The 19,926-nt window shown below is 53.4% G+C and overlaps 1 protein-coding gene across 5 annotated transcripts in view; it reads right to left on the bottom strand.

The window, feature by feature from the left end:
• The window catches only part of LOC144721393 (FYVE, RhoGEF and PH domain-containing protein 2-like), a 53,938-nt gene extending 37,547 nt beyond the window's left edge, over positions 1 to 16,391 (bottom strand). For 2 of the 5 annotated variants that reach the window (XM_078598984.1, XM_078598986.1), the window contains exon 1: positions 15,967 to 16,390. In XM_078598984.1, the coding sequence (XP_078455110.1) occupies positions 15,967 to 16,000 (34 nt within the window). In that variant the 5' untranslated portion in view covers positions 16,001 to 16,390. Of the gene's footprint in view, positions 1 to 1,818; positions 1,914 to 2,544; positions 2,698 to 15,966 lie in introns of those variants that run through there. The other 3 variants (XM_078598987.1, XM_078598988.1, XM_078598989.1) reach the window with 3 other exon arrangements.
• Positions 16,392 to 19,926: the final 3,535 nt, after the last annotated feature.

Here is a 19,926-nt window from a genome sequence, read left to right as displayed (position 1 = left end):
AAAACTGACACCTTTTTTTTTACAAGCAGTCATATTTGCATAGACCACAATACCTGCAGTCATAATGCAAACAAAAAACATAACTCTGATAATGTATGCACTGTCCTTGAAGTTGATTGGTCCACACCAATCCACACCAATCAACTTCAAGGACAATGCATACATTATCAGAGTTATGCTTTTTGTTTGCATTATGACTGCAGGTATTGTGGTCTATGCAAACATGACTCCTTGTAAAAAAGGTGTCAGTTTTGTTGCCAGATAAAAGGATAAAAAAACAATTATCATAATACAGACGACTTGTCTGTACAATCGTTACACAATCATAAGCGTCGTTATGGTTAGGTATACGCAGCAATTACATGTATTAGATGTATGCATTGATACAGATGACAGTGAGAACATTTACAATGGAAAACAGGATACTTGTTGTCTTTACAACCTAGAGTTTCGAGATGTAAATTATTTAACGGTGTCCACGATTTCAAATAGATACTAGCAGAGGCAGCCGCTGCTCGTACCCGGGAGAAGGTGTGTGTGTGTAGTGGCACGGGGAGTGGTGGTGCAGTGGTTAGCGCACTGTGTGTGTAGTGGCACGGGGAGTGGTGGTGCAGTGGTTAGCGCACTGTGTGTGTAGTGGCACGGGGAGTGGTGGTGCAGTGGTTAGCTCACTGTGTGTGTAGTGGCACGGGGAGTGGTGGTGCAGTGGTTAGCGCACTGTGTGTGTATGTGTGTGGCACGGAGAGCGGTGGTGCAGTGGTTAGCGCACTGTGTGTGTATGTGTGTGGCACGGGGAGTGGTGGTGCAGTGGTTAGCGCACTGTGTGTGTATGTGTGTGGCACGGGGAGTGGTGGTGCAGTGGTTAGCGCACTGTGTGTGTATGTGTGTGGCACGGGGAGTGGTGGTGCAGTGGTTAGCGCACTGTGTGTATGTGTGTGGCACGGGGAGTGGTGGTGCAGTGGTTAGCGCACTGCGCCACAAACGCAGCTACCGAGGTTCGATTCTCGCTCACAGCCAACACCAGCGACGATCATACGAACCGGTGCTGTGCCTTCACAAGGTCAACTCAGCCTCAAATAAGTACTTGGTGCGGTGTCTAAACATCGCTACTGGGAAGACAAAGACGACCGTGCGTGGTGGTGCTGGCCACCCACCCCCTCGTGTGACGTGCTAGCCTTCATAGGTGCTACTTGTGAACAGCGTTTGCCCTTATAGTCTGTTTAGGCTTTACACGGGATCTCTGTTGTTGGTGGCACGAGCTATATAAACACGTGCGGGGCCATATACGCCAGCACTGTCGTTCTTATATAAACATTTTTTTAACGAAATGTATTTATTTTTTTATTTTACCAAGTGTAGCGCACTGAGCTGTGGAGCTCTTTCCAGAAGCGACCTGGCCACAAATGACAGCTCAACCAAGTGGCTGATCACGTGGACATTTATAGCAGCCAAATACTCTAAACGCGTGACGTCGATTCTAAACGTGGAGGGCAAAACCCGGAGGACCCGGAAAAAAATCCCCGCCACCACGCGGAGAGAGACACGCAAACTCCCAATATACAAGAGGCATCGGGATCGAAGCCACGACCTCCTGTATTCCAGGCAAAGTAGTTAACGTCTCACCACCGTAATATTTGTGATAGCGCGCGATGGCAGCAAAGTGGTACGTGCAGATAAATGCCAACGATGTTGAGGTCTGCTGCTGGCCATGACCAGAGGCCCTCACGAGCTACTCCTCCTCCTGCATTGAAGGGGCGTAGGCGACAGCGGAATTACCACCCGCCGGCGACCAACACATACACACACATTTCACCAAACCTGTATATCACACCGCGTGTCAGGAATGTAGACCAGCTCTACGCAGCTTGCGGGCCAAGGTGCCAATGGGACCATAGCCCCCCCCGCCTCCCTCCCACTGTGCATTTTACGTTGTCTGCGGTGCGCGCGTCGGCTGAGCGCGGTGACCGTGAACTCGGTCCACGTCGTCGTCCACGCCACCGCCTCGCTGCCTCGCTGCCTCGCTGCCTCGCTGCCCCGCTGCCCCGCTGCCCCGCTGCCCCGCTGCCCCGCTGCCCCGCTGCCCCGCTGCCTCGCTGCCTCGCTGCCCCGCTGCCCCGCTGCCTCGCTTCCCGCCTGCGGCGAGGTGACCGCGACGACTGCCGTGAGGACGGTGGCCTCGTGCAGGGGCCGCAATCCCTCGAGGAAACAAGTCGTCGCTGACACGACCCCGAGGCCACGGCGACCCGCCCCTACCGGCCCAGCCAGGTTCAACTTTGACCCGACGGCGTTGTTGCAAGTCTCCTTGGCGGACCGAACGTCCACCTGGACGAGGTCTAACCCCGAATGGCTCCGTGTCCGAGCGTGCCCCCTTGCTTTGGCTGCCACTCGGTGACCAGTCTCGACCTCCACGCCGTCATCCCTTCTGACGACGCGCGTCCTGACCCCGGCAATTCACTGCGCTAATCGTGATGATCACAGCGGCAAGCGTCGCAGCAATCACAGAGACACGCTTAGGAGCTGCAACTCCTGAGGCCGGGCACTCACCTTGCAGGAAAGAGGGAGTGAGTGTCAGTGAGCTCCCCAAGTGTGATTACAATCAAGGAGCCGCGCTTAGAGAAGTGAGAGCTCCTCGCATGGGAGACCAAGGCGGTTGTGGAGGGGGGTGGGGCGGGCAGTGGAAGTGCACTTCCTCCGCACGCACAGAGAAATGGGGAAGAGTGTGGGGGTAGGAGGCGGTGTAGGGGTAGAGGGGGGGGGGCTTGCTCCACCGTAGGGTGACAAGGGCACGGAGCCCGGTGGTGGGGAGGGGCGGGGGCAGATAAGGGAGAAGCACAGAGACACGGGGAGACACGGAGAGAAGAGGAGAGATAGGGGGAGTGGAGACACAGGGACAGGTGGGACAGACGTCACCGTCCGGCGAAGGCCACGGGGAGAGATGGGGAGCAGGGAGGAGACACGTGGACACACACTGGGACACGCGGGAGACGCAGAAAGAAAGGGAGACAGCGACTGCCGCTGCGGTAACAGAGGCAGCAGCAAGAGTCGCACGTATACGTGTGTTGAACTTCTTTTGCACCGTACGTAGCCAACCGTGCTAATTAATCGCAGGTGCGGGGAAAGGACAGCAAACACACGAAATAAATGTCACGTGGTATCGTGACAAATCACGCAATCGAGTCCGTCATGTCGGGCGCATCTATTAAGCCCTTAGCGGACGCTATAACTGCAACACAAATATCCCTACTCATGGGTTACTCATCAGATAAATAGCCCCCGTGTGTTTAAGCACGCCGGGCTGCTGATGAGACGCATGAATGTCGACGTCCGCCTCGAGTTCTGACTGCTCGACAAATGCTGCTGATGAACGATTGGTACTGGTCTCCAAAGCCAATAGAGAGATGGACTAAATTATGAAAGTGTCTGTGTGTGGAGACAGCAGGGAGCCCTGCCCATGCATGGCATTAACCGTTGGGCCAGGGTTGGGCCAGCGGTTCCAACATGCCGAACGTCGGGCAAACGTTGAAATGTTCACGTTGGCTCTGCCTGTGACTGACTGCCTCTGTCGCTCTCTACGAAACGAGTGTTATTACGTAGACCTCCCTGCCTCTTGTAGCCGTGTGCTCTCTTTGGTTGTACACCAGTTGCACAGGCACGCGAGGTAAATACTCATTCTGTCATCATCCCTCTCCGCAACACTCACCACGGTGAGGTTGTGAGTGTGGTGAGGTTGAGTGGTGAGGTTGTGTGAGTGGTGAAGTTGTGAGTGGTGAGGTTGTGTGTGAGTGGTGAGGTTGTGAGTGGTGAGGTTGTGTGTGAGTGGTGAGGTTGTGAGTGGTGAGGTTGTGTGTGGTGAGGTTGTGAGTGGTGAGGTTGTGTGAGTGGTGAGGTTGTGCGAGTGGTGAGGTTGTGTGAGTGGTGAGGTTGTGTTAGTGGTGAGGTTGTGAGTGGTGAGGTTGTGTGTGGTGAGGTTGAGTGGTGAGGTTGAGTGGTGAGGTTGTGAGTGGTGAGGTTGTGAGTGGTGAGGTTGTGAGTGGTGAGGTTGTGAGTGGTGAGGTTGTGTGGTGAGGTTGTGAGTGGTGAGGTTGTGAGTGGTGAGGTTGTGTGTGAGTGGTGAGGTTGTGAGTGGTGAGGTTGTGAGTGGTGAGGTTGTGAGTGGTGAGGTTGTGTGGTGAGGTTGTGAGTGGTGAGGTTGTGTGTGGTGAGGTTGTGAGTGGTGAGGTTGTGTGTGGTGAGGTTGTGTGTGAGTGGTGAGGTTGTGTGGTGAGGTTGTGTGTGGTGAGGTTGTGTGTGAGTGGTGAGGTTGTGTGGTGAGGTTGTGAGTGGTGAGGTTGTGTGTGGTGAGGTTGTGTGTGAGTGGTGAGGTTGTGTGTGAGTGGTGAGGTTGTGTGGTGAGGTTGTGAGTGGTGAGGTTGTGTGTGAGTGGTGAGGTTGTGTGGTGAGGTTGTGTGTGGTGAGGTTGTGTGGTGAGGTTGTGTGAGTGGTGAGGTTGTGTGGTGAGGTTGTGTGTGAGTGGTGAGGTTGTGTGTGAGTGGTGAGGTTGTGTGGTGAGGTTGTGTGGTGAGGTTGTGTGTGAGTGGTGAGGTTGTGTGTGAGTGGTGAGGTTGTGTGGTGAGGTTGTGTGGTGAGGTTGTGTGGTGAGGTTGTGTGGTGAGGTTGTGTGTGAGTGGTGAGGTTGTGTGTGAGTGGTGAGGTTGTGTGGTGAGGTTGTGTGTGAGTGGTGAGGTTGTGTGTGAGTGGTGAGGTTGTGTGGTGAGGTTGTGTGGTGAGGTTGTGTGGTGAGGTTGTGTGTGAGTGGTGAGGTTGTGTGGTGAGGTTGTGTGGTGAGGTTGTGTGGTGAGGTTGTGTGTGAGTGGTGAGGTTGTGTGTGAGTGGTGAGGTTGTGTGGTGAGGTTGTGTGGTGAGGTTGTGTGGTGAGGTTGTGTGTGAGTGGTGAGGTTGTGTGGTGAGGTTGTGTGTGAGTGGTGAGGTTGTGTGTGAGTGGTGAGGTTGTGTGGTGAGGTTGTGTGGTGAGGTTGTGTGTGAGTGGTGAGGTTGTGTGGTGAGGTTGTGTGTGAGTGGTGAGGTTGTGTGGTGAGGTTGTGTGTGGTGAGGTTGTGTGTGAGTGGTGAGGTTGTGAGTGGTGAGGTTGTGTGTGAGTGGTGAGGTTGTGAGTGGTGAGGTTGTGTGTGAGTGGTGAGGTTGTGAGTGGTGAGGTTGTGTGTGAGTGGTGAGGTTGTGAGTGGTGAGGTTGTGTGTGAGTGGTGAGGTTGTGTGGTGAGGTTGTGTGTGAGTGGTGAGGTTGTGTGGTGAGGTTGTGTGTGAGTGGTGAGGTTGTGAGTGGTGAGGTTGTGTGTGAGTGGTGAGGTTGTGAGTGGTGAGGTTGTGTGTGAGTGGTGAGGTTGTGAGTGGTGAGGTTGTGTGTGAGTGGTGAGGTTGTGTGTGGTGAGTGTTCAAGTAAAATGATCACCACGTGCCGAGTCAGTTCCTCCAGAAAGGAGAAGCATGCTCACACACACACAAAGACAAAGGTGCCCCGTGTAGACTTTAACAGACTATTGGGGCAAGTGCTGTTACAGAGTAGCGCCTAGGAAGGCCAGCACGGCACGCGACGCGGTGGGTGACTGACACCACGCCCGACCGTCTTTGTCTCCCCAGCGCTGATGTCCCGCACCTCTGACTAGCACGGTTGGCTATGTATGGTGCGAAAAAAGTTCAACATACATACATACATATGGTTACTACACACCGCACTGTTATTTGGTAGTGCCGTGCAGCGCTAACCACTGCACCGCCGCTCCCCACACACAGACACGTTTTTTTAAAACGCGCGCATGCATGAAGCTGCTGCTGCGTAGATGAACACATAGACATACAATTGCAGGGTCGTTTTTTTATTCACCGAGAGAAACGAAAGTTTCCGACGTTTCGGTCGACTGGCTTTCTTCAGAAATTACCGAGGTTTCCACGGTGGTTGTGGAATCGTTTTTTCGTGCGAATTTGCGCGGGTGGGCGGTTACGTCTGATGACGAATTCACAGGAATGCACGCGATGAGTTGTCAGCGTATGAACGTCTTTAAACGGATTGCAGGAGCAATGAGGCTGCATAGTTTGTTTATTGATTTTTTATATTGCAGTTGTCTGCCTTCTTTGTCACCTTGCCCGTTTCGTTTGCACTGCCCGCCTCGTGGGCGTCTCCCCATCACCCACTGTGTCACTCTCTCTCCTCTTGGTGTCACGTGTGCCGACTATGCCACTCTCCATCTTCTTAGTGTCACCACCACCGACTGTGCCACTCTCCCTCTGCTTGGTGTCACCACCACCGACTGTGCCACTCTCCCTCCTCTTAGTGTCACCACCACCGACTGTGCCACTCTCCCTCCTCTTAGTGTCACGTGTGCCGACTGTGCCACTCTCCCTCCGCTTAGTGTCACGTGTGCCAACTGTGCCACTCTCCCTCCGCTTGGTGTCACGTGTGCCGACTGTGCCACTCTCCCTCCGCTTAGTGTCACGTGTGCCAACTGTGCCACTCTCCCTCTGCTTAGTGTCACGTGTGCCGACTGTGCCACTCTCCCTCCGCTTAGTGTCACCACCGACTGTGCCACTCTCCCTCCGCTTGGTGTCACCACCACCAACTGTGCCACTCTCCCTCCTCTTAGTGTCACGTGTGCCGACTGTGCCACTCTCCCTCCGCTTAGTGTCACCACCACCGACTGTGCCACTCTCCCTCCGCTTAGTGTCACGTGTGCCGACTGTGCCACTCTCCCCCCGCTTAGTGTAACCACCGACTGTGCCACTCTCCCTCCGCTTAGTGTCACCACCACCGACTGTGCCACTCTCCCTCCGCTTAGTGTCACCACCACCGACTGTGCCACTCTCCCTCCTCTTAGTGTCACGTGTGCCGACTGTGCCACTCTCCCTCCGCTTAGTGTCACCACCACCGACTGTGCCACTCTCCCTCCGCTTAGTGTCACCACCACCGACTGTGCCACTCTCCCTCCTCTTAGTGTCACCACCACCGACTGTGCCACTCTCCCTCCTCTTGGTGTCACGTGTGCCGACTGTGCCACTCTCCCTCCTCTTAGTATCACCACCACCGACTGTGCCACTCTCTCTCCTCTTAGTGTCACCACCACCGACTGTATTGTGTCGGTGGTGTTCCTTGCAATTCGTTTACAAAGACACTCCGCATAGCACACCAACCACGGCCGTGCGGACGGTGGCAATGGCTACGGGGGCACGTGGCGTGGTCCGTCATCCAGCGCTGTGGAGGCGACCGCGAGGGGTTGGTGGGTCGCACGCAGACGCTGTTGTGAAACTCCATTCCTGTGCGCGTCGAGGAGGAACTGTGCCCTGCCTGGCTTGCCAGGAGAAGGCGTGACGGCAGAACAATGGAAACTCCCACTCGTTTCTCCGGGTGATCTGGCTTCCTCCCACATGTAATACCTTAATATGTAGAGGACCGCAGAACTTGGCCAATCGTTGGTAGCGCCGGCTCCTCACCGCGTGGCCGCTGCCTCCCCGCGCCTCGTCTGTGGTTCCTCTTCCTGGCGCCTCTGAGCTGTCCCCCCTCTCTCTCCGAGTCGTCCCCCTCTCTCTCCGAGTCGTCCCCCTCTCTCTCCGAGTCGTCCCCCCTTTCGCTCAGGGAGTGAGGGACCAACACTGCGTGGTGACGGCGCGGCGTGACTGATAGATGCTGCAATGATTATTTTTTATATTTTCTGCTCCGGGGCCACTTAGGGCAGGAAACACGAGGCACGCGGTCTCAGCGGAACAAGCTGGACTGGTTTTCAGAGGCTGGTTTTATTCAATGCTGGTGAACGAACTGCTGGTCTTACAAGGAATGGATAGTTTTGACAGTCAGTGTCTCGTCAGTGGCCAGGCACGCTTGAATCCTCGACAGGGGCTCTTTAAGAGCTCCCTCGAGTGGACGAGGAACCTTCCGCCAGCAGTGACGCGAGCCAGAAATTGCGGGGCAGCGCCTTCAGCCTGAATCCACCTTGAACAGAGCTCCTGAAGCTTCAGGGCGCAGCCTCGCCGAGTATCAACACTCTCACTTCTTCCTGCTGCGACCGCTGCTGTTGTATTTGCTGTGGCTTCGTCTGCGTGGCTATTGCTGCTGCGATTGTTGCCGCTTCTGTCGCTTCTGTTGTTGTTGTTCACGGTGCTGCTGCTGCTGTCGTGGGAGCGGTGGATATTCCCGGTCCCCGCTTTCACGGATAAATGCTCCGCAAGAGGAGGAATCACGCGGTGGACCGCAAGGCGAGACCGATCCACGTGGAATCCATTTCTCGAGGCGTCACGGCACCAGCATCCGCAACAACGCCTCCTTGTGTCCCCCAAATGGTGCCCGTGCCCCCCACAATCCCCACCACAGACCCCCCCCCCCCCCGTGTCACCACAACACTCCCCGTGCCCCCAGGGCCTGAGCAATGTATTTTATTTGTTACCCTGCAGGAAAGCCTCACAGAGTCCCATGATCCATCTCTTTCAGGAGGGTCCTGCCAATCGAGTCGTTTGCGGTGTGATTTGGGTTTTTTTCTTCAAATGTGCCACATTTGGACCGTGACGCCGGCTGGCATGCAGTGGCTTAACTCTTGCGAATGTCGCCATGGGATACTTTGCGTGTGCTGCGAGTGAATCAGTCGGCGCGCGGTGTATCCGTGGTTCATAACCACCACGGCAGGAGAACATTTGCCCCCCGTCCCACATCCAGAATAAAAAATAGAACCACCCCTCCTCGTCTTGTTTCCTCTCTTCCTCGTCTCCAACTTATCTAAGAAACTAAATCGTGGACCCCTCTGGAGTTCTGGCCCTCCCCACCTCCCCCGCCAGGGTGGACACGGGGGCGGCGCGGCCAGCACCTCGTCGCCTGCCCGCTCCCATCTCCACTCACGACGATGCCAACAACACAGTGAGGTTGCGCAACCGTGGGGTACGGTCGTAACGGTGACAATCACCGCCGTGGCCGCAAAATAACCGACCTCGGTCAGGTAGCCGTAGTGCATAGCGCGGTGCCCTCGCCACTAAGACACTGCCAAAGATCCCCGCACCCCGGCATAGCCTTAGCCGACTGTTGGGGCAAGTGCCGTTAGCGAGTAGCACTTATGAAGACCTGCACGGCACACGACGGGGTGGTGTGGCCAGCACCGCCACGCCCGGCCGTGTTTGTCCAACCGGTGATGATGTTACACACGGCACCGGGTGACTCAATTGCGTCTGAGTTGACCTAGGGGGACGCCCAGCACCGGTTCAGACACTCGGGTCTCCGGGTTCGTAGCCTTGCGCGCTCACCACTGCACGACCTCGCACGTACACGCTGTGTACACACACACACAGTACGTAATATTCACTACATCAGCATACCTGAGATGGTTCGTAATATCTCCCTGTATATCTGTGGCTGGTGGCTCCAGTGCAGTCTGTGTGAAACACCGTGCATGGCAGCGAGCTCACTGTCGGGTTTGAGGCTGCTTGTTTTATATATGAAGGTGTTCGCTTTATTTCTAAATATCAAATTTTTATAGATTTATATGGATATAGGTATTGGTTCGTGGAAAACTGCACCCGTGTCCACTGCGTCAATGCATTTCCTTAGCCGAAAGCAACCGAAACAGGAAGATTTCTCCACAACTCTGACTGTCGCCTGATGATGCTGGTTGTAGTTACTGGCGAAACGTCGTACTCGAATTGTAAACGTTGTGGGTTTACTCTTCAACACACAAGCGGTGTGCTGCACCAGTCACGAATTGGAATGTTTTGTTTACGTGACAGACCTTACTAGTGGCCGTGTCGGGTGGTGGCGGATTTAACGGCACATTTATCTAACAATTAAAAAACCTCCATTATGGATGAAAAAGCGTTGGTCTCTTCCAGGGTCTGTTTTGTTGAGGGTAAAGTCACCTTTCTTACACCCCGCTTGCTCACGTGACCTCTTGACCCCCCGGACGCTGCTATTATTCTGCCGATAAACTCTGGAAACCCGGAGTTTATTGACGTGTGTGGTAAGAGAGGCATGATGGCGGTCTGTCAATGTGTTCTTGTCAAGAAGGGCCGTTACACGAAACGTCACTTATTACATACGTTTCAAGGCTGTTATTGACGAGTGTGTTGAGTTGTTGTTGTTTGTGCATCATTGCCAGATTGGTGATCCTGCTGCTGCTGCTGCTGGCAACCTATAATAGGTGACGTATCGGGCAAAGGTCTTTCTTCATAGCACATAGAAGCACGAGGGGCCTCTTATCTTATGATAGAGGCCTCTCTATCTGTTGCACTATGAAGAAGGGCCATTGCCTGAAACGTCGTCAGAGCATGTGTTTAATGGGTCTGTAGTTCTGCGAGCCAGGTTCGTCTCCCCGTCTTGAACGGAAGGGCGATCGGCTCACCGGCACGCGACCGCGACGCTCGCCGGCGAGTGGCGCTGCGGTGTGGAGGAGCACGCCGCTCGCCTGCCCGCGGCTTCTGCTTCTCAGATGATGCTGCCGCTTTTTGTACCACGTGGCCTGCAAGCCTTTTCTCTATGCTTCAAACGGCAAACGCCAAGGTTTCTTTATTCATTTGGCAACTTCCTCCTGTTCATCTGGGAAACGGCTGGGTTCCTGGAATATATCAGTGCCTTTTTAAACGTGTATTTTTTCGCACGTTCATACACAACAAGACGAAGATCCCTTGTATAGCCTTAACAGGCTTTTTGGGAAAGTGTTGTTAGCGAGCAGAACTTGAAATTTTGTGCTCCTATTAAAGTAATTATTTCGCCAGAATATTCTTTAAAATCCTAGAGAATATAACAAAAACCTCGCAATGCATATTATCTTGCCATTGTATTATTATTATTTAATCAAGCGGATTGCTCTTAGTGCTCCGAGTACAGGAGGAGTGACTGTGAGAAGGGTATGAACACGATGACTGCTGTCTCTTGGTTTCCGTTTCAGAGCCGCAACGGAGTCCCCCGACTCGTGGGGAACAAGGGAGATTACATTGCATTGAATCTCACGGACGAACAACAACACTGCCAGGGATGTAACTGTCCCCGGCAAATTCCACAGCGGGTGCGTGCATCATTGGCTGCGATCGGAGGCTGGCGCCACAGACCCAGGTTGCACATTAAGATCACGAGCGAGAGATAGAGAAAGCAACCTCATGAAATGGATGTGAACGCTGTTAAATAAAGAAACAAGTCGTATTGTAACGGAACGTTCATTTGATGGTCGGGGTGGGGGGGGGTGCAAAGTCAGCAAGAGAACTGAGAAAAGGTCAACTGGAACCACACGGAGGCCGGTGGAAAGGTGAAAAGGCGAAGTGGTGAAAGGGTAAAATGGTTACAAATGTGAAAGGCAGTGCCCTGCAATATCTGGCCATTACCACTGCAAGCGAAAGGGCCCTTACGACCTCTCGGGCGTTCAACCGAATTTCCCAGGCTGGCCACACGTCTTGTAAGAGAGGGGGTGCCACAGCGAAACTTTACCCCACCGCACGCGACCTGCTGACCCGCTGCACTGTGGCGGTGGGGATGGTTTTAGAGACTTGCGACCGTTGCTGCAACTGCCGCGGGCCAGGGGATCGAACCGGCGACCTCTCTATTGCAAAGTCCGGGGCGCTGGACCCAGGTCGCGCTTGCAATCGAGACTTCACCCAGGGCCTCTCGAGTTATCACCTGGTTCATCCAGATGACGTAAACTCAACCGAAACGAGACAACGCTCCAGCAGCTGCGTTGGCACTGGTGCGCAAGCACAATTAACTACAAACTCAAACACGTACCCTGTCAATCGCGCTCCGTGGCATTGAAAGGCAACGTCATATCAAGGGCCATTGCCCGAAACGTTGCCTATTAGATTTGATTTTCTTTTTAAGGCAACACGCGGCGCTACTGAGAGACGCGTTGAGGTTTTTATTTCGTTAAAACAAAAACACGAAAACCTAAAACAGCAGCAGCAGCAGCTGCAGCAGCATCAGCAACAACAAAAATCACGAGGATTCGCAAAATCACAAACAGAGGCTCGGAGACAAAGACGGAGATAAAGATCCCCCGTATAGCCTTAAAATACCGTTGGGGCAAGTGTCTTTAGCGAGCACCTATGAAGACCGGCACGGCACACACGATGGAGTGGGAGGCAAGCACCACGCCCGGCCGCCTCTGTCTCCCCAGCGACAATGTTTACGCATCACACTAGGTACTTATTTAAGGCTGAGTCTACCTCGGAGAGGCCCAAGACCGGTCCAGATAATGGTCACTGATGTTTGCCATGAAGTGGGAATCAAACTCGGGTATCCGGGCTCCTGGCACAGCGCGCTAGCCGCTACAGCACCGTTCCCCATATGCAGACACACTCGCACCAGCACGCACAAGGCAGTGGAAACAATCCCCCCCCACCCCCGCATCTCTACAGAACACTCAAACAGTTAACTACAGCGGAGAGAAAGAAAAAACACCACCACATGTTTTCAAAAGAGCAAGAGGAAGTTCCTAAAGTCAAACTGTCACAAGGAATCTCTGCCCTCAAAAGTGTTCGCCCGGCCAGAAGTGCCACGGAAAAAGAAAGGTTAAGCGGCGGCGAACACCGCCAAACAAGAGGGACCCAGCTTCTGCGACGAGAGACAGCCGAACCAGTGGGGGGGGGGCACGTGCCCCCCCCCCCCATGATACGATCGAAATCCCTAATTTCGATCGGATCATTGGGGTTTATATTAGTAATAATTCGGCATTTTGCGACCCCCACTGCCACCGTGTAGCATATTATTACGTGCCAGGAACTCTATGAGATGATAGGACAATAGTCTGAGTCCATAATTGGCAATAAGTAACGGCAAAGCGGTTATAAGTGACTCACAGAATTGTGCGCAGTTGCGTATACAGATCGAGGGTCGAATTCGACCCTCGATCGATGGCTGCGCCCTCGCCGCACACGCGTCGAATAAAAAGCAAGGGACAAGTCCTTACTTACTAACAACTCCGATAATTTTTCATTGCTGGAAGGGTTGCTCCCCCTACCTGAAAACCCTGGCTCCGCCATTGAGGAATGACATTTCCCCGGGGAGACAAAGGCGGCCCGGCGTGGCGGTGCTGGTCACGTCACCCACGTCGTGATCGCACACGGCACGCGCCCCCCATGAGCCCGGTACAAGGCGACAGGCTGTCGAGTACGTGGGGTGGTAGTTCTCTTTGAGCACAGTGCTGCATTGTGTGCGTGTGTGTTTAGACTTCGCGTGACCGTGGGAGGGTGAGGGTGTGTGTGTGTGCCCGCTCGGTACTTTTACAATTCAACAGACACACGCACACACGCGCCTTATCGTCGTCATTATCACCACCACACTGATTCCACGGAGACGATGTCACCTCCGGGCAGAGCCCACGGGAACCAGGGCCGGTACTTGGGGACGGGTGCCGAGGGTGGCCCCTGCACCACCAATTTTGCGGTAAATCCTCGCTTAACGCGTTTTTCACACAACGCGCTGTCGCTATAACGCGGTTCTTCCTATTCGGGAACACTTTTCACGCAAGGCGGAACTCGCCCGTGATAACGCGGGTTCTGAGCGGGACTGGGCAGTACGGTACGCGGAATGACACAGTATCGCATCGTACCCTTATCTCAGTTCTCTTATTCAGCATTGTACCGTAATTCCTCGATTAAAAGCGTAACTTTTTCAGAAACGCATCTACCGCCTTAAACGAGGAATTGCTGTATTCTATTGCCGCGTGTTCACCCAGAAAGGCCTCCCTGAGTCTCAAGACTCTTCTGCCAAGTTTCCCAGAGTCTGGTGCGAGGATCGCAACTGTGCGCGTTTGTAATCCCTATTGGGCAAACTGCGGGGAATTTTTCAGCAGCAGCGGGTGTTTTGAAGCAATACAGTCCCAGTCACATTGCGTGGCGGGTTTCGTTCTAGGCATTGCGAGGACATCGGAGAACCCGGAGGAAACCCATGCAGAGCATCGGGAGAGCGTACAAACTCCATCCATCCCGAAAGACGCCCGACTCGGGGATCGAACCTATGACCGTTCTTCCGGCACGCACGAGTGTCAACCACCGCGCTGCCACCCTGCCCTCTGAGTGCGCTCGTCTCTTACCGTGAGCGCGACGCTGTGACCGATCGGAGGCGCGAGTTCGCAGCTGACTTGTCGCAGGTGTACGCGATTCGAGCGCAGGCGGCCGCCCTGGTTAATACTTTAACCAAATGTATTTTTCACGCTCGCTCAGAGTGAACGTTCACAAAAAAAATAAAGCGATCCCGCGTGACGCTACTGGAGGGTAGGGGGCGGTAAGCCCGCGCGTGTCGGCGTGACGGTCTAACTTGAGCTAAATTCGAGAGAACTGGAAAAAGCTGTATTGGGTAAAACCCACGTGGCGAATGGACCGCGGGCTGCGTCTGTGGAACACGGCGCGCGCCACGACCAATGATGTACTGTACTCACGATGTGGTCTCGTGAAAGTAACGGGCTAAGAACGACGATTGTATTACTCCTACTGTAGAATGATCCGGTCTCGAGGTGGGAGAGACTTGGGGTTTCCTTAGACCCTCAGAGTACAAAGTTTTTAAATTGAAAACGTATTTTTTTAATTGAAAACTAATTTCTTTAGAACTGCTTTTTAGCATCGTCTAGTTTGCTTTCCTTCCCCCACACCTCCTATGAGCACGGTTGGCTACGTACGGTGCGAAAGACGTTCAACACACACACACACAAAGATCCCCCGTATAGCCTTGACAGACTGTAGGGGCAAGTGCTGTTAGCGAGCACCTATGAAGGCCGGAACGGCACACGAAGGGGCCAGCACCACGCCCGACCGCCTTTGTCTCCCCAGTGGCGATGTTTACACATATTTACACATCGCACCAGGTACTCATTTGAGGCTGAGTCGACCTAGGGGATGCCCAGGACCGGTTAAAATAATCGTCACTGGTTTTGGCTGTGAGCGGGAATCGAACCCGGGTCGCCGGGTTCGTAGTGCTGCGCGCTCAGCGCCACATAGACACACACACAGACACACACACAAACACACACACATCGACACACACACACAGACACACACGGACACACATAGACACACACACACACATCGACACAGACACACACTGACACACATAGACACACACACACATCGACACACACACAGACACACACTGACACACATAGACACACACACATAGACACACACACACTGACACACATAGACACACACTGACACACATAGACACACACACACATAGACACACACACAGACACACACTGACACATAGACACACACACATAGTCACACACACACATCGACACACACACAGACACACACTGATACACATAGACACACACACATCGACACACACACAGACACACACTGACACACATAGACACACACACACGCATGCAGAGGTCTCAACCCGAGAGGGATCGGCACGTGCCGTTTGCGAGCAACGTCCTCCACGCGGAGATGGAGCGATGAAATGAAAGTCGAGTGCAGGCAGGTGCCAGGTGGATTTTTGCGTCGCAGGAACGTGGGAGAAAGGGCGACTGCTTGGGTGGGTTGGGGATGCATTCATCATCCAGCAGTGGATAGATCGTTGATGAGGAGTATGATGGCCAATCGCTTCTCTTCTACTCAACACATTCGTCAATAACACTTTCGCTTTAAAAGTGAAAAAATACCATCGGCGACGTTTCGGGCAATCCCTTGGCACATGAGATGTGTTTACTGCATCGGAGGCACGGTGTGTGTGTATATATAAACGCCGGGTTATAAATATGTATGCTGAACTTTTTTCGCACCGTACGTACGTAGCCAACCGCGCTAATCGGAGGTGCGGGAATGCATGTGAACCCACAAGTTTCCCGCTGTCAAGTTGCAAGACGCACCCCCCCCCCCCCAACAGTCGCTGTAACATCGTGGGTAGGGGGGGGTTAGTGCGTCTTATAATCCGGACAAGACACGATGATGGCCATGGTGAAAATCACGACCTCCGTGCAGCTGCTGCGCTCGGGTTCGCCTCCTCCTCCTCCTCACCTGTGCGGAGACGGCGCTCGGAGCCGGATGCCATTGCTCCAGGTGCAGTCTCCTACCGCCACCAACACGAACCTCCTCCTCCTCTTCCACCACCTCTTGATCGACCAGCAGCAAGTCCACCAACTCTGCGAACAACAACTCCCGCCTCCTCCTCACTCGAGCCTCCTTCCTCTTGACTCTCGGAAGCTCCTTCGACGCCGCCAACACGAGCTCCCTAGAGCGCCCCCTCCATCGCGGAGCTGCGGAGCGCACTGCTGCTGCCTTGGATGGCGACACGTGCCGCGTGTGGGAGGGGGAGCAGCACCCACCACCGCTCTCTCTGCGCCTGCTGAGCGCGATGCCGGGCTCAGGGCGCTGCCGACTGCCCCTCGTTCGTGTTCAATGGGCCACCTCCTTCCTCTGTGCAGAGTCGGCGCGAGGAGGAGGAGGGGGGAGGGTGAAGAGGGACAATGCGAGGAAGTTCCTCGGTGGGGCGCAGGTGGAGTACACGTCGGTGATTCTGCCTGGGGGCCGTTGGTGCACAAGAAAGAGCCGGGACTCTGTGTTGTTGTCATTGCCCAGTGTGTTGGGCGCCTTGGTGGTTGTTGTTGTTTGTTGTTGTTTATACGTGGGCATGGGTTGGGAAGGAGGGAGCAACGATTGTGAAGAATGGCAACTGCCGCGGATTTCTTTGCGTGTGTGCGTCTGTGGGCGTCTGTGGGCGTGTATGGGCGTGTTCTGGCGAGGAATTGCTCTGCAGGGCATTGTGTGTTATCGCTCTCACGTCGATTCCACGTGAGAACGTGTCGTCTATTTAATACTCGAGTCTACTGGTGACATCGCTGGATGTCACCAGGCTGCAAGTGCAGTGCCGGCCCTACAGGACACGGTGCGTGGGTGCCGACCTCAGGGGAAGGTCGTGTGAGGCCGTGGCACTCCGGCTGACCCGGGAGGAGGGCACGTGGCCGGTGAAGGTGACAGGGGGGGGGGCAAGAGGGGGCTAGGGGTGGTCACGTGATTGGGACCCAGATCCTTACCGATGGTTCTGGAAGGGGGACGACGGCCACGCCGCAGAGAATATCAGCCGGGTCCCGAGAGGGACCGGGGTTGTTCATCCCGGGAAAGAAACCCTTCGTCTGCGATCTCCGATCTACAAGTCTTCCAGCACGTGGACCCGGGCAGATGCTGTTGGTCCCGGGTCCCTAGTAACAGTGACGTGGTAACGAGTGTAGTTAGCCGGGTGGTCACCACCCGAGGTTGTTATTCTGTTAAATAAATAAATGCGCTGCCTCCAAAGTCTGCGACTCTGTTGAACCCACCGCAAACGTAGCGGCCTCTAGCGGCTGCGGGGAAACGCGTGAACCCGTTGTGTAAAACGGTGTACGAATCGATCAGTAATTTAAACAACTCCATCGATCCTTGCGTACGCGAACGGAGGTGTGGAGCGAGTGAAGAATTGATCTAATAGAATCGATGAATCGATCAATCTCTCCTCACCTGAACGCGAACCACGCCTCCCGCCGCCGCCATGACGTCACGACGTAGACATGTAAATCCACTGCTAGATGATCGCCCATCCCCACGCCACACGATTTCGTGGGTGTTGTGGTTTTTTTACCATACTTCACGCTGGTGGGTGAAGTTTCAGGTTTCCAGTTGAAACATCAAAATTAATGAAAATAAAATAAAACAAAAATCACGACGTTTCGGAGGCAACACAAGTCTCCGTCATCAGGTGGGACCGTCACAGCCGAATTAGCTGCATCAAGTGAGGCAATGATTCAAGATGTAATCCCTCATAAGCAAGTTGAAGGGGGGAGGAGAGGGGGGGGCTCATCAGAATGTGGTAGCCAATGAATGGAAACGTATCGGGAGGGAGGGGGGCGGGGCTCAAAGACAGCACGGAGTGCTCAACACATGACGGCACGGAGTGCTCAACACATGATACACATGATAGACAAAAGAACGAAAATGCCCATGTTTATACCAATGCTGGCTGAACAGTGAAGAGAGTACTGTTAAAAATAACTGGGGATGTTAACACTCGGTAAAGTAAAGTAAAATAGTGCCTGTCAGATAAGATGGTCCAAAAAGTGTAATTAAGTCTTTTTTGCGTGGTTGATAACATCTTTCCAATGATTACTAAGTTTGTACCCATCATCACGGTTGAAATTATGTCTGTGTTTGTATATTTGTATGGCTTCGTGTACAAACCTTTGATGGTAGCCGGGAGGTTTGCAGAGAACCTTGGTCTCGGAAAAGACAATTTCATGAGAGCCCACCGAGTTGTAGCAATGATCGGCAATGTTAGTCAGGAACAACATCCTTCACAGATCTGTGAAGGATGTCGTTCCTGACTTACAGTATCCTGGAGTCTACAAATTGAGTTGCATTTGTGGTGATTGCTACATTGGAGAAACGAAACGTCATGTTTCTGATCGTGTCCGCGAGCACAAGTCAGATCTGAAACACGGCCGAACTGATTCTTCTGCCGTTGCCGATCATTGCTACAACTCGGTGGGCTCTCATGAAATTGTCTTTTCCGAGACCAACTTGCTTATGAGGGATTACATCTTGAATCATTGCCTCACTTGATGCAGCTAATTCGGCTGTGACGGTCCCACCTGATGACGGAGACTTGTGTTGCCTCCGAAACGTAGTTATTTTTGTTTTATTTTATTTTTTTATTTTATTTTATTTTCATTAATTTTGATGTTTTACCTACGTGACTTTACCGAAAAAAACCTAAGAATATGATTCCTTGCAGTCACCAAAGCTTCAAATCTAGAATTCCAGTTGAAAGTTTATTTTTTATAAGCAGGTGAGAGGGGCCGTCCATAAATTACGTCACGCACCTGGGGGGGGGGGGGGGTTGAGAAATGTGACGTCACATCAAAATGCGCAACTTTAAATTAATACTAGACTAGCTTTACTACCCGGCTTCGCCCGGGACTTGGATTCTCGACGCCCGGCCGTCTTTGTCTCCCCAGTGGCGATGTTCACACCACGGTTACTCGTTTGAGGCTGAGTCGACCTAGGGGGGGCCCAGGACCAGTTCAAATGATCGTCACAGGTGGTGGTAGTAAGTGGGAATCGAACTCGGGTCGCCAAGTTCATAGCGCAGCGCACTAACCACTACACTACCGCTCGCCCCACACACGCGCCCCCCGTCCATAGGTACACATACACGCGCTCACCACTCACCCTCAACACTCACCCTCACCACTCACCACTCACCCTCACCACTCACACTCACCATTCACCCTCACCACCCTCCCTCACCACTCTCCCTCACCACTCATCCTCACCAATGACACGCTCACCAATGACCACTCACCACTCACCCTCAACACTCACCCTCACCACTCACCACTCACCCTCACCATTCACCCTCACCACTCTCCCTCACCACTCTCCCTCACCACTAATCCTCACCAATCACACCCTCACCAATCACCACTCACCACTCACCCTCACCACTCACCCTCACCACTCACCCTCACCACTCAACCTCCCCTCACCACTCACTAATCACCAGAGGTGGGACAAAGTCATTGTTATGCAAGTCCAAGTCGAGTCGCAAGTCATCAAATTCATGACTCGAGTCTGACTCGAGTCCAAGTCACATGACTCGAGTCCACATCTCATAGGTGGGACAAAGTCATTGTTATGCAAGTCCAAGTCGAGTCGCAAGTCATCAAATTCATGACTCGAGTCTGACTCGAGTCCAAGTCACATGACTCGAGTCCACACCTCTGCTAATCACCATTCACAATCGCCACTCACAACCGCCCTCACCATTATATTTTTGCCCCAGTCAACGCCGGATATTTCCCATTCGTAGCAGTTTATATCAACTCTATAAGCAACTTATATTAAACAGGAAGCGCCATCCTAAAGTAATTTACAACCTTCGATTAGTCCTTTGTGCGATTGAAAGAATCGATTCCTGGCATGTTGGGGGTTTACATTTTGAATGAT

The sequence above is a fragment of the Lampetra planeri genome, chromosome 11 (assembly GCF_965212315.1).
Source record: "Lampetra planeri chromosome 11, kcLamPlan1.2.h2, whole genome shotgun sequence".
NCBI classification, from domain to species: domain Eukaryota; kingdom Metazoa; phylum Chordata; class Hyperoartia; order Petromyzontiformes; family Petromyzontidae; genus Lampetra; species Lampetra planeri.
Note: the sequence above shows the minus strand (reverse complement) of the source record. Positions and strands in the feature narration are given on the sequence as shown.